The 17,224-nt window shown below is 43.9% G+C and overlaps 2 protein-coding genes across 6 annotated transcripts in view; one reads left to right on the forward strand and one right to left on the reverse strand.

The window, feature by feature from the left end:
- The window catches only part of TSKU (tsukushi, small leucine rich proteoglycan), a 314,781-nt gene that overhangs the window by 152,547 nt on the left and 145,010 nt on the right, over positions 1–17,224 (forward strand). The gene's annotated exons all lie outside the window — the stretch shown is intronic.
- The window catches only part of GUCY2F (guanylate cyclase 2F, retinal), a 52,299-nt gene continuing 42,989 nt past the window's right edge, over positions 7,915–17,224 (reverse strand). For 4 of the 5 annotated variants that reach the window (XM_052812428.1, XM_052812430.1, XM_052812432.1 and 1 more), the window contains one exon: positions 7,915–11,880. In XM_052812428.1, coding sequence (XP_052668388.1) covers positions 11,742–11,880 — 139 coding nt within the window. In that variant the 3' untranslated portion in view covers positions 7,915–11,741. Of the gene's footprint in view, positions 11,881–17,056; positions 17,149–17,224 lie in introns of all 5 variants that reach the window. The other variant, XM_052812429.1, reaches the window with a different exon arrangement.

Raw genomic sequence — 17,224 nt, forward strand, 5'->3', positions numbered from 1 at the left:
ACTCTGATTTTTTCGAACACTGAAAATTTAATTTGATGCTGAACATCTTCTAGATTTCAGAGGTGGGATGCACTCGGCAAAAACTTTGGAGCCGTTGCACAGGCTACATTTCCACTAGGAAGTTTAGTGCACTGGAATGGTGAAATATGGAGAACACAGAAGCACAGATAATTATTCTCAAACATGTATCATCAGCCCCCTGTCAAGCACAGGTAGAAGAAGCTATGGCAGCAGCATTGAAGAGCTGAGTAAAGTCCTGGTCTCCTTTTCTTATACAAATTTGTAACCCCAGAATGGTGTTATAGGTGAAAAAGATGAGATATCTCTGATCAAATGTAGACGTCTGCAGGTTCGGCATCTATCAAATAAACCGCTGATCTTGATATCCTTCACAGCTCATGGAGGGAAATGGAAGCCCTTCTTGCTCATGAATCATTTTATTCTCCGGCAGGTGAGTCATGCACAAGGAGCTCCTACTTTCTCCTGTGAACGCGAAGAGAGTGGTGAGTGACTAACGCAGACACAGATTCAAAATTAAAGGAAATGAGAACTGGATTTTCATTTTCACAGACAGGAAACGGAGAACTGGATTTTTTGTTGATTGTGGGTATACCTCCTCCTGGTGTAAATCCCAGCTTTCCAGCGCAGGTTGGACATTATAAGTGATTCCGCCATTCTGTTGTTGCTTTGCGGGTCTGACATCTGTCACCCCATTGAGCAAAGCCCCGAGCAGGATTCCTACCCAGAGAAGCCTCTGTACCCCTATAAAGCATCTCCTTGTACACAAACGCAAAGATCTTTGTTAGCAAATTGGAATGCAGCTTCTGGGGTTAGATTGTACGTCCCTTTTCCTCCTCAGGTCAAAGGCACTGGGTTTTACACAATGATCCTTATAGATCTCATGACCCATCATATCTAGCAGGTCTGTCTGTGCCATATTATAAGCATCTTCTAGTTGGAGGAGTGTGCTTCTTAGGATTTACTTTCTGGTGCCAAGACTGCTGTATTTTTATCCTCTCCATAGTATGAGTGAAAAGCAGAGCAGGCCTTCCTTGCTCATTACACCTTTCCAGAAGGTCCATGTTCCTGCTAGCACACCTCACATCTTAATGGATGAAATAAGCTCTTCCTAGGACTCAGGTCTATGAGAATGGCCACATTGCTCATTGGCTCATCTCAACATCACTAGATTTAGATCTCAGTTGGTTTTAGTTGTCACATAAGACAGTCTTGATAAATGTTTAACACACCCCAGAAGGGACCAGTCCTTTTACTGTACCTCAGCTGATATCCACTGATTGCAAAGGAATAAGAATAGCTTAAGCCCAATGAAAAGTGGAGGCATACAGCTCCCACTGACCTTCCCCTTTCTCCCCACACACACGTGCCACTGAGGAAGCCTCTCACCTTTTACGTGACACTCCCTGTGGTTACCCCATGGTGGACGGCTCCCAGCTCAGCCCGTTTCATCCTTGAAAAATGCAAAGAATTTCTAGACAAACAATGAAACAAAAAATAGCCAGCGCGTTGTGCACTATGAGGTTGTTGTAAGACTCGAGATTTGGGATAAGAAAGTCATTGGACATGGTCAAAGAAAACATTGGTGCTACCTCTCTGGCCACTGAACAATTCGCTCATTGACCTGTGCAGGGAACACAGGACAACTGATTTACGTATACTTTGCCTGCCCTCTGGTGGTGAATGGCTGCTCATTAATTGTATGCATACGTATATATTTATATAAACATATGTATATGTACATATATATGCATGCACATATGCATATGCATTGACATATATGGCAGAAAATGCTTTCATCTGAATTGTACCTTGAATCTGAATGTCACAGATGTGAGTAGTAGTTAATTATTGTCATTGGCTGTAGTTGGTCTTTTGAATGCTGAAGATTTTCCACCTTACTGCAATTGTGTTAAAATTTATTTCAGTCAAAATAATTCAGCATGAAAATAATAGGAGTATAGCTAAATATTTGTTCCAGCTTGGAGAGACGAGTGAGCTCTTCATGTGTCCTTTTCCTTTCTATAAATAAACTCCACTGAAACTGGGTGAGCTATACAAAATCAAGAGCAAAATGTTTTTCCAGGACCAGTTCTTATAGGAAATACAGGACAGCATAAAAATAACTGCCGCAGCATGGATGTGCTTTTCCCTACACAATGCTAGTCTGGGTTAGCAGGAGGGCACAGAGAGAAAGGTGGCCCTGGGCTGAAACCTTGGAGGAGATATATTCCTTCAGCCCCTCGGTGGGGTTCATTTTCAGTTCAGCAAGGGTTCAACATGATATTTCCACTCATTTCCCCTTGTAGCTGCAAAGAGCAGAGGGATTTGCCATGCAGCCCTCTACACCTCCTACAAATGTGTCCAGCACCTGGGCATAAGGTAGTGAGGATGTGTGTGTTCAACATTGCAGCTCTCAGGACTTCTATAAATATAAGAGGTATTGCCTAAACACGGTGTTCCCAGCCTTTTCCCTTTGGATGAGCTATTACAGTAGGAAGGGCAGCAAAAGTGGCTTCTCAGGCTGTAGTTATGTTGATGGGGTTTGTCTATGTCTAGAGGGACGTGAACCAGAGCAACTTCTCATTTCAACACCTTCATTCACCACTCAGCATTTCCAAGGGAAACTACAGTCTTTCCCCTTTGAGAAAACAGCCTTCAGCCCTTGGAGCCCTTGAGATCTGCAAACCCTTCTATAGATTATTATCCTGATTTCATATTTGCCTTGGATTGTGTTTCAAAGCCGTGTACAGGGATAAGCACACCATGTCCCTGGATTTATGTAGCCTTAGGCAACATGGAGGTGATGTCCATAGTGTCCAAATCCACCATTTATAACACATTGTCCAGTGACTGTGGCAGTACTTGTCTACCTTTGGGTGTTTGAGAGGGGAAGGCAGTTTATTAGCTGGCTCCAGTGCCAGGGAAGGGTGTCAGACAAGTGTCATTTAATCATGCAGGTATCTCCATTGCTTTTCTGAGGAGCATCCGTTTGTGCTTTTCCTTTTCTAAGTCCACAGAAGCACCATGCAGGATTCGTTGCTCTCAACGCTCAGGGCCTCCTGTTGTTCCAGACATGAGGAATGATTTGCTGGAGACCTCTCAGGATGTGAAACCTACTGTCCCACCACAGCCAGAGGACTCCCCGTCGGAGGAGATTCTTCTCCCAGCTCCTTTCCACCTGCCCATCTTCTGCTGGCTGGGCACACATGGACAGCAGTGTCTGAATGTACAACCGAGGCAGATTCATCCCACCTAAATGAAGACCTTTTTGTCTTCTAACCTCACCTGGTCAGGAGGTTATTATTCTCGTGTCTCCTGTCCTCCACACACACCAGTGTTGGACAGTCTGCACTCTTCCCAGTGCTCAGCCACCTGGACAAAGCTACGGCAGCAGGGGTAGAGAGGAGAACGTTTTCAGGCTGATTCCTCCTCTCCATAGTGTGAGAAACAGCGTTCACTGGGTCACCCTGAAGACTGGACCTGAGGCTTGGACCCACCATGATTATCGGGTCATATTTCCCTCTTGTCCTGACTGTGTTGCAGTCCTGACAGGTGCAGTCAACCAGAGCAACCTCGATGACATCTCTCCGTGAATAAACTTTGGCACCTTGTTTGGATAACAACCTGTGATTATTCCCTCCGGAGCTTTCTATGTGATGATGGTGTTTGGGTTAGAGTTACAGATTTGGCTGGGCAGACAATCACCTCCGCAGGGAGCCCACACAAGTAGGTTAAACAAAAGCTTTATTTCCACACAGTGTTCTCGGGACACCGTGCCAAAACTTCACAGACGGCTCAAAACAAGGATTGGCAAGGAATGCTCTGCTCCTGTGATGCTTTCTTATTGCAAACAGCCCTGAGTCACACAACGCATGTTCAGAGCCAAGCCTGAACATCCTTTAAAATCAGAAGTGTTCAGATGAACAATTTTCAGGTTTGTTCTTTAAAGCAATAACGTACCAGAGCAGCGGTCACATGCAGAGGAGTGTAAGCAATTTCTATAGCACCAGACCTTCAATCCATGGTTAAAGCCCTCTGGTACTACAGGAGAACTATTCAATAAGCCATGGTTATTAAGGCAGTTAACTGCAGTACATCTGCCATCAGATATTATTCTGTGCTAACGGGGTTCGGACAGTGCACTGCTCTTGGTGGGCAAAGACCTCAAGACTGGAGCTTCAGCTGTGCAGAGTCTGTTTGCTGCCTTCTCTTCCTGCCCACAGTTTTCTGACTAGCGTGGAGAAAGGTCAGTTGGTTTCCTGCAGGATTTCAATATTTTGAAATGCTATTTCAGTTCCAGCTCTTGAATGAAAAAATAAATAAAGAAGGAAATTGGATGTGGAGGTTGGATCTGTGACATCTGCCTCCAGGGTTGCTTTGCAGCAAAAGTCTGGAATCGGTGACTGAGATAGCCCAGCAGACGGGCAGCTGAGGTGTCTGGCAAACAAACTGTTAGAAAACCAGACCATTTTCCATTTGAAAACTGCAGAACATTTGCAACTTGGCAAATTCTAACAACAATAGTAAAAAAAGCTTCAACGCTAATAAATGCCTTCTGTTCAAGACCAACTGGAATTTCATGCATTGTATTGTAGTTTTCATTTGGACATCAGGCCTATGTAGATATAACATATTTCGGCATTGGTCCTTGGCCCTACATCAACTCTCCCTGAGCTTCTCGGCATATGTTAATGAAAAATGTTTCAGAAATCTAGCTTTGTGAAAATTAGTGTATTTATTTTCAGAGTCTGTTGTACAGTTTTTTTAACTGTGCCTGCAGTCTGTACTATCTAGTTTGGCTCCTGGTCAGCCCCAAGTTGAGAAGAGATAATGGCAAAAGGGGGATTTAGTTCCTTTGAAAAAAATAATTTTAATGTGTCAATGAAAGCAGTCAATAAAAGAGAGCCAGCTGATAAATTTTTCCTTGACTTTCAGGAGATCTTAAACAGGTCCTATGCAGGAAAGGAGACTGTATTGCACCAAGTAATGACAAAGCGGAGGGCAAATGTCATGGATCAAGGCTGATGTGGAGGCAGGAAGCAAAGAGGAGAGTTGCACGACCAGAATTCATTGTGCAACAACTTTTGTGGGTGGTCCTCGCAGTCCGCCGCTGGGTCCTGAGCTGTTTAGCAGAATTTAGTGGTGCTCAGAGACTTTGGTCAGGGAAGGAAGGACAACACTGACATCTGCAGATGTCATGAAGTCAGGCTTGGGGAGGATTGCGAGGAGCTCTAATGAACGAGGAAAAAGATGGTGAATGAAATTTAATGCCAACAGCTGTAAAGTAACGAGCGTCGGAGGAAAGTGTTAGGTGCTTCTTATATTGCACAGAACATGGAGCTGGTTTCATCAGCTCAGGGAACCCTCTCCAGTGGCCATTGCAAGAAGATTGGGGGAGTACCCTGGTGTGGGACAAATACTGAAAAGCTCCACCTGCTTGCCTTTTTCAGCAGTCGCTAGCCCAGGAACACTGCGTGCTGCTGCTCACCCTCCAGCTGCAGGAGGCTGGAGGAGAGGATTGCAATGACCCGGGGTCTGGAAATCATCCTGAATGCGATGGCTCTCAGCGCATTTTGGGAGGTCTGGTCCAACTCTGTGTGCTAACCCAACCTCCCCTTACATCGAGCTCTCTGTATCCTACAGCACTGTCCCCACAAGCTGACCTAGCAATCCTATAGCTCTTCGTCAGGCTGAGCTTTGCCTGCAAGAGCTTTATCTAAGGCCAACATTTCACATGGCTTCAGTTTGAGTGTGCAGAGCTGTAGTTCCTCTGCCTTCTCCCACCTATTCTTTTATTCAAATGATTATTTTTAGCACAGGTAAGGTCAGTGATGAGTGTCACACTAGGGCTTTCTGGCATGACTGCAGTGGAATGCAAGGATGTGTGGCTACGGCGGTAGGAAATCCTTAGCCCACCTTCACCAGTGATGCCCGTGGACTTGCACCCAGCTGACGACCACTGTTATTGTGCGTGAGTGGGTAGGTGAAAGGGGGAAAGGGTCTACCTGTGCAGAGGACCTTGCCAGACCACGTTCTCGATTGCATGGATAGAAAGGAGCAGGTTGCCCCGATGTCTCCCCCGCATTCGACAAAGGGACAAAGCCATTGCTGGTGCGAGGACGGAAGGTCGCAGGGAAGGGAGGACTCCTGCTGCACCGACTGTGGAGCTGTCCCTGACCTCACCACCGAAAGACACGTCTCTACAATGCCAAGGTAAATAACGAGAGCTTCAGGGAAGGCGGACGTGCTGATGTTTTTGCATGATGATGTCAGGACAGAGATAGCGTAGTTTCATGAGTTCAAAGATGGGTAATGCTGCAGGAGACTTACCCTCAGCCCCACTCCTGTCTTCACCTGACTGCAGTCCCAAACCCCAGAGAAGCATCTTGATATTTTCCAGTGAGAAATGTGCTGTGGGGAGTGGTATTGCCCCCTCCCCGCTTTAGTTTTCCCCGACATAGGTCCTTGCAGCTGTCTGGACACCCATCCACGCTGTGGCTGCTCCATACCTTCCTTGGGTTCTTCTGCAACTCCTCATACCTCCTCTGCCTGACTGTCCTGCTGCTGGCTTGCATATTTTGAGACCTGCCTCTAAATTATTGAATAATGGAGTGAATATCTGAACAGGGGTCTCCTCGGGTGCCCTATCTGCACAGAGAGCTGAAAAGTAAGGTGAGAAGTAAGCTGAAGGTAAATATATCAAACAAGGACAAGACTTTCAGGTGGAGGGATAGGTCTCCAAGGATCTTTATTGGCATTTGGTTTTAATTCACTGTTAAAAATACTGTATGAAACGTGAACTATATTCAGACAGGGTATGTTGTGCATAAATACATCTTCTACAGCTCTCAGCTGGTTTGCATGATTATAATAAAAATCACCCTATAACATTAGTGGTAAAACCTCTGGCAATCACATGGTAGGTTCTTGTTGATAGTGGTTTCTAGAGTGTGTGCTTCACTATCTGAGAAATCCACCAAATGACTTGTCCGTAATCACCCGAGAAGTCTGCTGTGGAGCTACAAAACTTACATTTGCTGCTTCCAGCCCCCATCTTCCTCATTACAACACCCAAACACAAGTTTTAGGAGCAAAATAACAAGAAAAGAGCATGATACAGTAATCACAGTTAGTATGGGAAGAAATCTCATGAGTAAACCTAAACCTCTCTAAATAGAACAATGCCAGGAAAATATAAATATATTTTATGGCTTTCTAACACTAGAGGTTATCACACTCAGGGATGCGTCCTTGGCCTCTTCCTGTTGAAATGAAGAGGAAAAAAACACCACTGGCTTCAAAGAGAATTAAGAATTATCCTGGGATTACTAAAGTCATCAGTGATTAGAACTTTGCTTCTCTGCTACCCTTTCCCACAGATTTACTATTTTATTTTTTTAAATAAATTCAAAGAATGTTGTTTACTTTAGAAGACTACAGGCTGAAGAAAGAATCCAAAACCTGTGTGCAGAAGGGCGGATTGAAATCCTCTTGTTTAAATCGTCTTCAGCCGGAAAATTCAGTTTTTGGCTACCCAACATTTTCTTAAAAATGTCTTTTCTTAGACTAACAAAAACACACAAGAAAAAGACTATTTCTTAGTAGGTAAGTATGAAATAAAAAACTGGGTACCCCAAAATTGAAATATATAAGTATCTGTATGTATGCGTAGATTTTGAAAAGGAGAATATATGCATAGTGGTAGACTGAAGAGGAGAGTTGTGGGTTTTTTTCTCATGCATTTACGAATGTTTAATTTGATATATAGCAGAAACGGAAGGTCACTGTCCCTCCTGCTCACTGTCACATTACCAGCTAAATGGATTTGTGGGAAGTTTTTCAGGGGGCAAGTCGCTTCACAAATTTTATGTTTTCTGCTCATATGTATCTTCCTTTACATCCATTTTGCCTGTGTACTGGGAAGAACAAGTGTTTCAGAGAGGGTTAGCACTTCTAGACAAGCCAAGTGTCAGAATTTCCAGACCCAGGGAAAAGATTAGGGAGTCCAGCACCTCCTCTGACCCAGTGATGATAACTACGTGGGAGTGAGGTTCATCCAACTTGACTTTATTCATCCTTGATGTAGGTTTCTCCACCTGAGCTGATCAGCGCAGCTCCTGTTAGAGTCGATGGCAAGCACTTTTAGGGCATGGTTCATCCATCTGAATGCAGATATCCAGGATGGGATTAATTTTCAGGTTAAGGCACCCAACTTTAAAGGTGTATCTCATTAAACATACCTGCCTAGTATTATTTCGGATCTTAGTGTCTGCTGTCTGGCCTCCAGCTGCCATTGCGAAAGGCTCTGGTCCTGTCTTATTTATCAGCTCTGTCTGGATTTGCAGGTACTCCAGGGCATCCTAAACGTCATTAAGCACCTGTGTTTCAGCAGCTGAATTGCGTCACAGGTATGTCCATTTGGGTATATCCGCATGCACCAGGCTCCCATTGCTTGAATGGAGACATTCCAATAGTAGTGAAGTTTAGGGGTGACTGTGCTAGCCAGATGTAGGCACCCATTTTAGGTTCAGCTGAGTCATTAGGCTCCTTGGACTTTTTGACTTGATCTCCATTACGTGTAATGGGAGCTGAGACACCCAGCACACACAGAGGTATCCACGTGGAAGAGCCTAAGAAACACCCCTGGGAAGTGCCTGTTCCCCTTCTCTGACTGTTAGGGGACCTGCCTCGGTGACTGTCTCACTGGACCTTACAGGGCTATATTTAGCCAGATGATTCTCCTTTTGCACATCATTGTGGGTACTTCTTTTCATTTGGAGGCCAGCCTTGACTACACATAGGCCTTTCCAAGAAAAACCCATTGATGTAACACTCACTCGCATGGAAACACCACACCAAGAGCAGAGGGAGAGATCATCTGTCCTCCATAGAGAGGATGTGCTTTCTGCCTGCCGCACCTTGCAATTCTCTTTACCCAACACGTAAGGTCAGGTTGGTGGAACCCACACCACTACATAACAGAACAGCACTGATCATAGAATCACAGAATGGTTTGGGTTGGAAGGGACCTTAAAGATCATCTAGTTCCAACCCCGCTGCCATGGGCAGGGACACCTTCCACTAGACCCGGTTGCTCAAAGCCCCATCCAGCCTGGCCTTGAACACTGCCAGGGATGGGGCAGCCACAACTTCTCTGGGCAACCTGTGCCAGTGTCTCACCACCCTCACAGTGAAGAACTTCTTCCTTACATCTAGTCTGAATCTCCCCTCTTTTAGTTTAAAGCCATTACCCCTTGTCCTATCACTACAGGCCCTACTAAAAAGCCCCTCTTTGGCTTTCTTGTAGGCCTCCTTTAGGTACTGGAAGGCTGCAACAAGGTCTCCCTGGAGCCTTCTCTTCTCCAGGCTGAAAAAACCCAACTCCTTCAGCCTTTCTTCATAGCAGAGGTGTTCCAGCCCTCTGATCATTTTTGTGGTCCTCCCCTGGACCCGCTCCAACAGGTCCCTGTCTCTCCTGTGCTGAGGACCCCAGAGCTGGACGCAGAACTGCAGGGGGGGTCTCACCAGAGCAGAGCAGAGGGGCAGAATCCCCTCCCTCGACCTGCTGGCCACGCTGCTGGTGATGCAGCCCAGGACACGGTTGGCTTTCTGGGCTGCAAACACACATTGACGGGTCATGTGGAGCTTCTGGTCAAGCAACGCTCCCAAGTCCTTCTCTGCAGGGCTGCTCTCAATCCACCCATCTCCCAGCCTGTATTTGTGCTTGATCAATGTTTTAAACATGGGAAAATAATGGAAAAGACATGAATTACTCAGAAATTGTTTGATTTTAAATTCACGTTTGCACAGACCAATCCACATAATGTCCCTCCCTGGAACTGTATATTGAGGTATATTGTGTCAGAATTGCCTGGCCCATGTGTCTTGCGTAGGACTTTATTCCTGAATGGATCTGCAAACAGAGGGTGAGCACAGTGCAGAAGGTTAAAGCTTTCCTAAGCCCTCTTTGACAGCTCAAGTATAGTATGAGCCTTTCGACATATGTCTTTCGAGGGCCAACTTCTCCCACCCGGAATATCAACTCACATCACTAAATAGGCAAAAGCTTCTTTCACAAAACCAGGTGCCACAGAGTAAAATCTCATTATTAAAGAACATTAACAAATTTCCCTTCCATTTTCACTTTTCAGATGTTTATACTCCAAACAGCTCTTACTTTGACAGTTCATGTGTTTTATACTTGCTACAGTGAATTAGTTGTGAAAATAATATCTTCCTTAGCTTTGTGGAGTCTCGCTTGCCTTGTTTCATAAAGGCAATTGTTTGCAATAACCAAAGAAGGTTTGGCAAGTGGTTGTTGACTCTTATTTATCATCTGAATGATAAAAATCTGCTCTGGTTGCTCTGATGAGAAGAGTTCAAACTGAGCTTGAGAAAAGTCTCCATGTTTTCAATGAGCACCTTCAGGTGGTAATACTGATTAAATTACTATATCTGCTGTTCTCTTCAGCCTTGCAGAAGAGAGAACAACAATTCCCAGCAGATCGTTAGAAGCCAGATGTTGAACAGGAGTAAAAAACCTGGAAGAAGAAGTGGCCAACAACAAAATTATTTGACCTTGAGGAAGTGTGCTCCGTGAGAAGTGCCTACAGGCCAAATGCTGGCCCTTTGCAGAAAGGTATTTTTACCCACTGGGAGGCTTACTTTGAAGACAAGTGCCTTTGAGACCACTTGGAGACTGGGAAGGAAAAAAAACGATATGTTTTAGGCTTTGCGCTGCTTAAGTGATGTACTTTTCGTTCCCTCAGCTCCAGTTTTGCAGGAAAGAAAATTTATCTCTCATTAGTATTACTCAGCTGAAGGAACTGCAGAATGTCATTCTCTGCATCTCAGTTTTCCAATATCTTGGCTTTCCGTTTTCATCCTGCTTTGGGATGAAAAGTGTAAAATGTTTTAGATATGCTATATGTATGTGTGTATAAAGTGAAACAAAATGTTCTTCCAGTTCAGATCTTGAATTGCAGAGATGACATATTTTGACATTTTGAGCAGAATCACATTTTGGCATTTGGAAACAAATATTGATTCATACCAAACTGTTTCATTTCAAAACTGTCATTTCAGTTTGAAAATAGCATTAAAATGGCATTTGCAGCTGAAATGTCAATTTAAAAGAAAATGTTTCATCTTAAATTGACATATAGGAACAAAACATTTTGATTCAAAATTTCCCCTTGTGGGGGAGTAAAAAATATTTTTTGTTGTTGTCAAACCCACTTTCTTCTAAATTGCACCGATTTTCATGAAACCAGAGTTTCCTACAACAACAAGAAAAATCTATATAATGCAAAACAGTTAAACCATTTTAGCACTTGGCATTATTGTTCAAATCCAGGCCCAAGTGCAGCCAGACGTGTTTGTGCTGCCATGCAGACCTAGCTAAAATATTCTTTGGGCTCACCCTTGTGACAGTTGCTGATGAAGAGCTGGCACTACCATCACCACCACCATCACTTTCCTCCCCAATGGACCCCTGCCAAAAACACACACATACAGCTCTGAGTTGGTGCCCAGTTTCCCAAGAGATGATGGTCAGGATTCATCTGCCTGCTCAGGTTCACCCTCTGCAAGAGCTAAGAAGCTTCATCAATTATACTGCTTTTGGCTGGAAGGGAATTAAATGGAGGGTGTGAGCTCCTCTGCTGGGTTGGCTTCAAGGTGTCCATCCTGATCTTACTAGTTTTTTTGCTGTGCTCTTCTCAGATTTCATCCTCTTCAGCACTTATTCCGGCCTCCTTCATGCTCCCCAGCTCTTTAAAGGTTGCTTTTGTCAGTGTCCTCTTTGTCCCCCTCAGGACACATTTGAGTTTCCTGGTCAGGACATCTGGCCAGTTGTGGCTGTAAAACAGAGAAGAGAGGAGGAGTTAGCAGCCCTGCTCACTAAGGAATAGCCTTTCGTTTTGCATCACTTTGTGTCAGACAAAGCAGAAACAACAGATGTTCTCAAAGCCATCAAGAAGCATCGGGCAAGGAGGGATGTTGGTAGAGAACGGCAGGGATGCGGTGGTCCTAGTAAACCATACAACCACTGGAGCTGTTCCATGGGTTAATGGGATACACAGAGATTTCTTCCAAGGATATCCACTTCACAAATGTAAATTACATTTACATAAAAACAACCAAAGGACTTCAGCTGCTCCTGAAAAACATTCCTAACTGCATCACGAGCCGCATAAAGCCCTTAGCTGGTAAGAAATCAGCCGGGCTTCTCCAGGTTTAAGGTCATTCACTGCCACTAGTGAGAAATCTGAAGGTCCAGCTGCTCTGACAGCCCCATGATCTCACCAAGCCCAAGACAGGATGAGCAGAGAACCAGAAAGCCCTGACGTCCATCTCAGATCCAGGTGTGGTTTTGCTGCCTTAGCCTGGCACTGTTCCTGACAGAACGAGCTCTGCTGAGTACCAGGACTTAAAAGCTGGGCTGAGAGACTACAGCTAGATCCAGGCTAGTAAACTGATGTGATGGAGCTGAAGAGGATCATTTGTTATGATGCTCCAAGTGTTCATGATGCCCAGGTTCTACCATCTGTCAATAGGCACAGATTTATTACAACATAATGGGTGTTTCAGAGACAAAACAAACACCAAGGACTCGTAGAAGGCCAGAAGCTGAGTGAATGGCAGGGCTTTAGGTAAGTGTCAACTCTGCAGCTGTCCTGTCCTACATAAAGTATCATATAAAATCAAATTTACTGTGCATAATAGAAGAAAATATAATTCCAGCTGTTGTAAACCAAAAAGAACCTAATGCCAACCCATACCAATAACACCATTGTGATTATATAGATATTAAAAAGAAATAGCTGAGAAATTGTTGTGATTATACATAGATATATATATGGTTTTAAATTGTACACACCATTGTTGTGTACAATGAACAAGCAATTACTTCAGAATAGAAATATATGTAAAACTGACTACATGAAGCAGGGATCCCGTAACAATAGGACAAGGGGTGATGGTTTTAAACTGAAAGAGGAGGGACTCAGACTAGATATAAGGAAGAATTTTTTTACGCTGAGGGTGGTGAAACCCTGGCCCAGGTTGCCCAGAGCAGTGGTCGATGCCCCATCCCTGGAAACATTCAAGGTCAGGTTGGACGGGGCTCTGAGCAACCTGATCTGGTTGAAGATGTCCCTGCCCATGGCAGGGGGGTTGGACTAGATGACCTTGAAAGGTCCCTTCCAACCCAAACCGTTCTGTGATTCTATGATTCTATATCAAGGTGTGAGATATGAGGTCTTGAAAGGAGGGGAATGAATATTATTAGGCCCAAGGACTATTCACACTAATGACCAATTGTTAATATAGAATTGTTAAGCAGCCTAATGAAACTGCCCTTAATGACAGCACAGGGTGAGCTGTCTTTAAAGTATCTATTAGATATCTATAAAGTATATAAATATAATTTAAAAAATATATATCAGACTATAGCAAAGTCAACTAATAGCACTGGCTCTAGAACCAGGTGTGCAGGCTTGACCACTCTGACACCCTGTATTGTAGCACTACATATCTAATGCTTTTTTGCTATCATTCAAGGGAATCGTATTTTATTATTTGACCTAAGGTTCTGCAGATGGTGTTTGATGGTCTAGTTACCTGTGCCTGAGGACTGGCTATTAAATCTGGATAAAACAAGAGAAGAGCCAGGACCTCCAAACTCAGCACACATCATGTTGCCTTCACTCTCACACTCAGTGGGACACCAAGGGCAGCCAAGGACAACCAAGGGCAAAAAAGAGGAAAGAGATCTAAAGGCAAATTTCTGAATCTTAAGAAATCACCCAAATGTATCAACACAATGGGATTTAGGATCCACCCTGAAAATTCATTCATTGAACTTTATGAGAAATTGCTGATGCCCTTGTCAAAGATGATCCCAAATGTTTTGCAACTACTAAGGAAATGAAATTTCTTTTTTTTCTTTAGGCCTTTCTGGTGTTGGATGAAGAAGATATGCCTTCCAGTGTGTTGCCCTGCATACCAAGAGAGAAGTAGCTGATAGAGTGGAAGAAAGGGGGAAGAAAAAGATATGGTGGGAAAAAAGATCAATGGAAATGAGTGGTTTCTGCAGTTCTGGTTTTAATCTTTGGAGACATCATGCAGGCAAAATCATCTGAGATTATCCCTGCAGTGGGGCTGAAGGAGTACGCTGTAATTGGGTGTCTGTGTAGGCGTGGGTTTCACCTTTGAGGACAGAGAGAATCTTTATCAAAAACCCCGTCCTGAATGAGCTTTCAGATCTTAACTGCTGGTCAGTCACACCTTGCTAGTCTACGGCTTGGCCAGCAAGATGCAATGATTTGGGTGTTTACTGTATTTCTTGAACAAGAAAGAACCTTGAGGGATCTCCTGTCACTAAGCTGAGTTCATGGGAAGAGAGGTCAGGGAGAGGCAAAGCCTTGAGGGGAAAGAAAAAGGGAGAGAAAATAACTTAAAAAACTGAGCCTCAGTACTTTTAGGTGATCCCAGACTGGTCCTTTGTCCACGCTGGACACACTACCCGTATGCTTATATACCTGCAGGTCAGCAAAGAGCAATACATGTGACACGAAGATTTATACACCATGGATCCCTCCCTAAATACAGCAGCTACCAATCACATTGGGGTGAAATCTTGCCCGTTTGAACTCCACAATGAACTCTGACAGACTTGCATGGAGTCCAAGTCTCATCTCCAAAGTGAGCTCAATCTAGGGACCACGGGGAATCATTGACCTCTCTGTGGGACCGTTCTCTGCTGGGCCTTGAAGGAGAGAACTCCCTTTCTCCATATCAGAAGCACTGTAAGGTGCTAGAGGTGGGATTCAGCTGCCTGAGGATACTGTCTAGCAGTATTTGAGATGCCATGGTTTATCCTACGTGGTCTTCAGCTGCTGTTTCATCTGCCAGCCTTGCACAAGTGTCTCTGAAAACCATGGTGCTCGGGGCTGAATCCCACTTGCATGAGTGGGTTAGTAGGTCCTTGTTAAGATCACAGATCCTACTGCAGGACAAAGTATAAGGATCACTAGTGGTATAGCCGAGAGGTTTTTCTTCAGATAACTGGAGGTGCACTTCGGTGTTCGTCGTGCTTTGCCGCACATTTTTATCAAGATTCGGACAGAACCATCACTTCTCTTCGAAAACAGGTGTCCACCAAGGACAACAGAGTCCACAGTCACTCTTTCAAGGTTAAAGGATTCGCTTCCTGAGCATGAGAAGCAGAGTCTTGGCCTTCCTTTAGACTCCAGGCCAGATGTATACTCCAAAATATATAAATACTCCGAGATGGGGATCCCTATCTTGTCCTAACAAGGACCTTGTGAGACTGTTAAGAGTTTACAGTGCCAGACTAATGGGGCTGTAAACTGGGTGACTGGACTATAGATCACCACATCTGAGATCCTCGTATAGCATTCCTTTATTGCTATCAAAGAAAAACAAGGTTATTTATGGCGCATTCCCTTTCATCATATATGTCTAAAATAGGTTAGCTGGAAACATCACTAAACCACCAAGTGGGCATGTGGGAACAAATGGATGTTGAGGACATAATTGCCTCCATTGAAAGCTTCGTGCACACACGAAGGATTGAACTAGGACTGTTGAAATGCTCCAGGTATAAATGCCTTATTGATTTTTCTGCTATTTCCCATGAATCGAGCCAAGTGGACTAATGAGGACCTTCTGTTCTCTATAACGTACTGCTAATCAGCCTTGCTTCAGTGCAGAAGTCTGTCTGTGGGTGATATAAGTACTAAATGTTCTTGTATTAGTATATGTGCAGTTTTTTTCAAACAGGGCTAACTAAAGTGAGAGATCTTCTTTGTCTCTGCCTTTGGAGGAATAGCTTGTGCTCACAGGTGTAGATCAGCAGGGAGGTCTTCTGTGCCTTGGAGCTTATGTTTAGCAGCGAGTGTTCGCATATGGTAGTGCTTATGCAGGTCTCTGCACAGTGTGTCCCATATTTAAATCTTTTTTTTTAAATGAAGAATTTCTGCCCAGCTTGTAGAATAGGGAGAGCCTCAGACAAAAATTTAAAAATCTCTTAAGGGAGACAAAACAGCCTAGTAACACCCCCTGAATCTTTAAGAGTTGTGGTTGGGAAAGAGGAACACAGTCAAAAGTTGCCTGCTGGGTTTTATCCTTGTAAGAAAATTGGATGGAGCTTTAGTCTTTAGAGTAATCTATCAGCTTGATATGGTGTATCTTAGGGGTTTGTAACCAGCCTATATCTAGGCACTCTGGGCTTTCATCCACCTCTGCCTTTTTCTAAGAAAATGGAAATTAAGTAAAAGTTAGTTCAGAGGCACTGAGCAGAAGCATTATTGCTGCTTTCAGAGATATTAATAAAACCAACCATACAGCATTTTCACGGGACATCAGACCCTCTATGTGCATGCGTGGTTGTGCATGCTTATATGCCAGCCTTGCTCTGGTAGCACCTATTTGATCAGGCAGCTCAGGTCATGCTGTTATACTCCATGTAACTTCTGAATTCCAACCAAATCATCCTAAATCCACATTTTTTTCTTGTACCAGTAGGTACCATAGTGATGAATAACAGAGCTGCATCCGTTTCCTGTCATGAGACATGGAATTACACTAGGCAGGAGATACACATTACAGGAAAGCAACAACAGGCAATTTGGATTTTTCCAGGCTTGAACTCCAGCTTTATGTCTGTGTTTACCATGGGCTGGGCTCTTCCTGGCACAGTGCACATCGACATCCAGTGGATCGATAATCCACTGCAGGTAAACACAGTAATACTGTATGTCTTTCAGGAAAGAATGTGATAATAAGTCATAAATTTGCTAGGAAATCACCCAACAAGGTTACTACTATCTTTAGACAGCTTTACTGCTGTTCTGAGCATCTTTGAATGAGACATTTTAAAAGAATAATACATATTTTTGACAAAAAAAAAAAAAAGGACATGACACTAAAACCAGCAAAGTGCAGACAAATAACACATAAGCAGACACTAAATAGCAGAGCTACGTTGGGACTGTCCTACAGCTACTACCTCAGATCTAGGCCCTTTTGCCAAGGAGTTTTTCAGCTTTCCTCCTTTTGAACTCTGCAATTTCTTCCGTGGGTAACCCATGAGCTCTACACCTGCAGTGAACATGTAGGCCATTAGAGAAAGAACCAGTTCAGTTTCATCTGCAATAAAGAATAGACCATAACGGAG

The sequence above is a fragment of the Harpia harpyja genome, chromosome 17, assembly GCF_026419915.1.
Source record: "Harpia harpyja isolate bHarHar1 chromosome 17, bHarHar1 primary haplotype, whole genome shotgun sequence".
Classification (NCBI taxonomy): Eukaryota; Metazoa; Chordata; class Aves; order Accipitriformes; family Accipitridae; genus Harpia; species Harpia harpyja.